Source organism: Rutidosis leptorrhynchoides, chromosome 5 (genome assembly GCF_046630445.1).
Source record: "Rutidosis leptorrhynchoides isolate AG116_Rl617_1_P2 chromosome 5, CSIRO_AGI_Rlap_v1, whole genome shotgun sequence".
Lineage (NCBI taxonomy): Eukaryota > Viridiplantae > Streptophyta > Magnoliopsida > Asterales > Asteraceae > Rutidosis > Rutidosis leptorrhynchoides.
Genome location: NC_092337.1, coordinates 462,867,143 through 462,872,757, shown reverse-complemented (window position 1 = coordinate 462,872,757; position 5,615 = coordinate 462,867,143). Strand labels below are relative to the sequence as shown.

At 36.3% G+C, this 5,615-nt stretch overlaps 1 protein-coding gene across 1 annotated transcript; it reads left to right on the top strand.

The window, feature by feature from the left end:
* The first annotated feature begins 355 nt into the window (after window positions 1-355).
* On the top strand, window positions 356-2,213 carry LOC139846893 (probable aspartyl protease At4g16563). The gene has a single exon (XM_071836440.1). It carries the CDS (start codon window positions 522-524, stop codon window positions 2,055-2,057), a length of 1,536 nt encoding a protein of 511 aa, XP_071692541.1. The 5' UTR covers window positions 356-521; the 3' UTR covers window positions 2,058-2,213.
* Window positions 2,214-5,615: the final 3,402 nt, after the last annotated feature.

Here is a 5,615-nt window from a genome sequence, read left to right as displayed (position 1 = left end):
GCGAACAGTATTTTTCTAGTTATAGCCGATCTTAGCCAAGGAAAAGTTTTCGAATCAACTATCAAGTCATATCTAATTGATTGATTATATGGTTATAAAACAAAATAAAGCTAAAGAACGAAACATATATTTTATTCGACAAACTTGAGGACTAACCTCGAAGTTTTATCTATTTATAATTTGATCATTGGAGCACGTATATTAAATTTACTGTGTTTTTCAGGAAAAAAAAAAAAAGTGTAATATACTCTAGTAAATTAGAGTTGTGGTGACACGTTAAGTGAAACTTAGTCACAAGATGGTCTAAATGGAGTCCAGCTGTTAATTAACAAATACTAACAATATTATAAACCAAGGTTCCACATAAAACCTCCCCTGCTCTCCTCTTAGTTTGCTACCACAGTTAAGTTCCTTTAAAAGCCCCGCTTCCTGTTCTTACTCAAACACCATACTATGATCATAAATCCATAAATATTCATTCAGTTCCAATATAATCAATAATCAACACACCTAGAAATAACATGGCCTCTTCCTCCCCATATGTTCTCTTGTTCATAATTATTATTATTACTACACCTTGTTCATCATCATCGATTATTACTAACACTAATAATTATAATAATAATAATAAGTTGGCCGTGTTGTTCCGGCTGACCAATTCTGTGTCCAATTCCAAATTCAACACCAGTACTCATCTGCTTAAATCCACCACCGCTCGTTCCACCGCCCGTTTCCTCAACCATCATCATCAATTCTCGGTTGCTCTCTCTCCCGGTAGTGATTACACCATGTCGTTTTCACTCGGTTCTGATGATAACACTAATAATACAGCAACTCTTTACATGGATACAGGAAGCGACACCGTTTGGCTCCCTTGTAAACCTTTCACTTGTATTTTATGTGAAGGTAAACCTGACCCTCACCCATTTAACCTCGCCTCTTCCTCTGCTTCCCCTGTCACCTGCCAGTCACGTGCTTGCTCTTCCGTTCATTCCAACACTCCTTCCCATCTCTGCGCCATGGCTCACTGTCCTTTAGAGTCCATTGAGATGTCTGAATGTAATCATTATTCCTGCCCACCTTTTTACTATGCTTACGGCGACGGCAGTTTTGTTGGCCAACTCCATTCCGACACTCTTCACATACCGCCTTCTTTGGTTATTCACAATTTCACCTTCGGCTGTGCCCATGAAGCACTCGCCGAGCCCATTGGTGTTGCCGGCTTTGGCAGGGGACCCTTGTCGTTACCGGCTCAGCTGGCTCAGTTCGCACCTCATCTCGGGAATCAGTTTTCATATTGTTTAGAGTCGCATTCCTTTGACACTGACCGAATGCGACAACCGAGTCCACTCATCTTAGGTCGCAGGTTGGACTTATTGCCTGATGATCAAAGCAAACTTAAAAGAACTGACGATTTCGCTTACACTCCAATGCTCCATAACTCAAAGCATCCGTACTATTACTACGTCGGTTTAGAAGCCATCACAATTGGTAAACGCCGTATGCCGGCGCCTGATAATATGAGGAGTATTGACGCGAAAGGGAACGGAGGTATGGTGGTGGACTCCGGTACGACTTACACCATGTTACCCGAAGGGTTTTATAATTCGGTTCTATCAGAGTTCGGGAAAAGGCTGAAACGGGGTTATAAACGGGCTAGATCGGTTGAAGATCGGACTGGGCTCAGCCCGTGTTACTACATCGATATCGGTAATAATAATAATAATAATAATAATAATAATAATAATAAAAAAACAGCTTCTTCTGGTTTTGTACCACAACTTGTGTTGCATTTTGGAGGGAATTCAAGCGTGGTGATGCCAAAGAAGAATTATATCTATGAGTTTATTGATGATGGAAATAATAAGATGAAGGTGAAAAGAAAGGTTGGATGCATGACTTTGATGAACGGTGGATATTTTCCGGATTCGGGTGGGCCGGCCGGTTTGCTAGGTAATTACCAGCAACAAGGTTTGGAAGTGGTATATGATTTGTTAAACAATCGGATCGGGTTTGCTAGACGGAAATGCGCGTCTTTGTGGGATATCATACCTTGACCTCACCTATCCTATCCAAAAGGTTGACTTTTTTTCGGGTTGGCGAGTTTGACCGCACGTGTTGTATATTTATGGAAATTTTGTAATTAAATTGTTATATATGAAGTGAAAGTGAATTTAAAGAAGGAGCTGAGTATATATTTGTACAGTCGAGTATGGGTCGGCTTATCTATCAGTTTGTGTGATTTGGCACGCCACTCTGTTTAAACGATCTAAAGATATACGTAGTACTTCATTATTCATTATGACATGATTATCGTATATTAAAAGCACTAATTTCTTGAGAACACGTACTAAAGAGACTTTTTTAAGCAAGAAATCATAAACAAGTAGAAATACAAAAATTTTGAGTGAAGAAGAATGACGTATAGTAGGGACATTTATTGGGAGAGATGGGATAGTTGAGCTGAGAAGCCCAAGAGATTGTACGATGTGGCATGAAACACAGCTGTTTATCGTACTTTAAAAAATCTTCTTATCACGCAATGCACATGCGTTAACTTTGCCTAAGTTTAGTCAACCCGTAGTTTTTTATAGTAACAAAAATCTTTTTCTGAAAAAAGAAAAACAAAAAACAAGCGCCGGACAGGATTTGAAAACAGTAAACAAGAAACTAACGACATAACTATAAGAAAACGCTAACTAAATCCGAGCCCCGTCAAGAGCCAATGACCAACACGACAAACTAAAAACATGAAAATAAGCGAATCGAACAAACAATCTAACAATTAAGACAACGATTAACAAACAAGTGAAGTCATATGCTCTGTATGTATGCATGCCCTCACATGCATCTAGATGCACATGTTTCTTGTTTTTAATAGAATTGCTCTTTGCCTTTCAAAAAAAAAAAACAAGTGAAGTCAACCCCCACTAACCAACCTCGTCATCCATATTCCTAACCTTGTCGCCAGTGTTATTAGTGTCGACGTCATTACCCACACTAGCCTTGAACGAAAAGGTCAAACCATTACCAGTCTCGACACAGGTGAAAGTACCAAACGGAAGAGGACTAAATCAACGTTTTTCAACCCATCACGTAGTTAATTTGGTTAATCAAATATCAATATTCACTAACGGATTCAATACTTATGACTAAGACTACATTTGATAAAACTAAATGATTTAGCGTTGCATGATTCATAATGTGAATGATCTAAAGGTTCCGAATAAGTTGATTCTCAATAATAACCTACTAGATAATTATTTTAAATGCATAATATGAGTGATGTAAAATTACTTTGTACTAAAAAAAAATATAGTTGTTTAATATGTAATCTTGATATAACTTAAAGGATACCACATAAATTAAGGTGTTTAATGGTTAAAAGAGTATTTCAGTTTTGAAGGGTTCATTACTAAGGGTATCGCAAAGTTTTGAAGCTTTTAGCTTTTTTGAAAAAGCTAATATTGAAAGTTATGTTTGGTTAAATGAATTTAAAGCTTTTAGACGGAGGAAAAAACTAAAAGTTAAAAGCTACTAGAAGTAGAGTTTAGCTTTTAGTTTCTAGTTTTTTTTCTTCTTCATTTTACTCTTTATTTAATAGATTCAACTACTCTACCAAACACCTAAATATATCTAAAAAGCTAATAGCTACCAGTTACCAGTTTTAAACTACCAGTTAAAAGCTATCATCTATTAGCTAAAAGTTATTAGCTACCAGCTAATTTTGCCAAACATATCCTAAATGTTGAAACAATCAGCACTAAGAACCATTTAACACCACATGTTATTCACACGTCATAAACAAACGCACAAAATGCTGAAATGTTCAACATTCAGTACTATATCATTCCATTAAGGTGTCATCAAACGCACCATGAGAGAGAAAAATTTGGCTTCATATAAACAGCTAATGAACCATTTTGTTGGAAATTTTTATTTTTTTTAAATTTTAATTGTGTGTTCCCCAAATCATTCTCAGTCCACGCTAAAAAATTCTTCTGAGAATACTTTGACATGAGTGATCCAATTGACTAGGATATGCACGGACCTGTGAAAGGGTCTGTGGGACCAAATCAGTGAGGGTGTTGACGTGGGTTTGGACTTCTTTATGGATCCCATTTAAATTTTTTTTATTTTTTTTTATTTTAACCGTCGATATAATAAAAGAGTAACTTTTCTAAAAGTAACGGCTATTTACTGTTAGCTTTTCTTGTCAATTTTTAAATCTTCCCACCACTTTATATATACACGTACAACTTAACCATGTTTTCACATAACAATTATTATATCTATTTAACTTTCAATTTATACATTTTTAAAAATTCTCATAATGAATCCATTTATAAATTCCGAAAGTGAGAGAAAATGTTGGGAAGCCGATCAGGAACTAGTCGAATGCAGGTATAACGCGCTTGAGGTACACGAAACGTTTGATCTATTGGATGAAGAAGACGAATTCGAGACTTCTCATCCTAAACTGAAAGACGACGGTTACGAAAAGATCGTTTTGCTGTCGAGCATCGTTTGCGTGACGCCCTTAAACCGAAAACAGAAAACGACAATTATTTTATTTCTATGTTTTTACACTACAAGTGCGGTGCGCATTCCATCTGCGCGGTGCACATTAATAAGGCAACTGACCTAACCTCATATTCAACTTTAGTGTGTGGCGCCCATAATGATGTGCGGCGCACACTAAGCCTGCACCAGAACATTTTTCTGTTTTTGACTTTTTGACCAATTTATTAATCTTATCCATTTTGACAAAATCAAAATACCTTTATTTTGAAACTTGGCATCAAACCAAAGCGTCTCTCTTAGATGTACAAACGTAATCAAACCATGATACATCATTCAAAATATGTGACATTTCTTCAAGCTTGTCAAATCAAGACTAATAAAACTTAAACAATAAAACATAAGTAATCGACACCATCAAACACTTGACCATTTTCAACATTACAACCTTTAACCACGAGAGTTTAGTCCCACAACATCAACTAAGTTAATAAATTACAAAATACATAAACTTACCCAAGGCGTCAACAAAGAGGATATATATGAGCTAGATTCAAAAGGAACTTGCAAAACCACTTATTAAGTGCCAAATTGCTACATTATTCCCGAGCCGGTTCTTTACCTTTGTGATGTGAATTAGAACCTATAAAACATAACGACAAAAAAGGGGTAAGTTAGATGTTTAATGAGTTATAATTAAGTAAAATGGTGAACATAATAATAACGTAAAAATGAACATAATCATAACCTTTCAACCCGAGAGCTGCATACAAAAGTCAGATCCGATCATAACATTCCATAGACACAACTTACTAGGAGCGACCTAGTAATTGTGCCTAAGCTAAACATGCATACATATATAGGCATAATAATATTTCTAAGCTAACATCAAACCATATACACAAATTTTTATGCAGGCCTAATAATCATGTCTAAGCTAATCATCTAGTGAACTTAGTCGTCACCCGCTTGCACGGGAGCATCAAGCCACTCACAACTCACCCACGTTACCCTTTATAAACTCACCTTGCTCTAATGCACTTAATTGCTCACTTCTTTTCCTTGACTAGCACCTATAATTATGTCAATCTCAT

Bases quoted from the DNA above. Each gene is read 5' to 3' on its own strand.
- LOC139846893 (XM_071836440.1), top strand. From the start codon at position 522: ATGGCCTCTTCCTCCCCATATGTTCTCTTGTTCATAATTATTATTATT.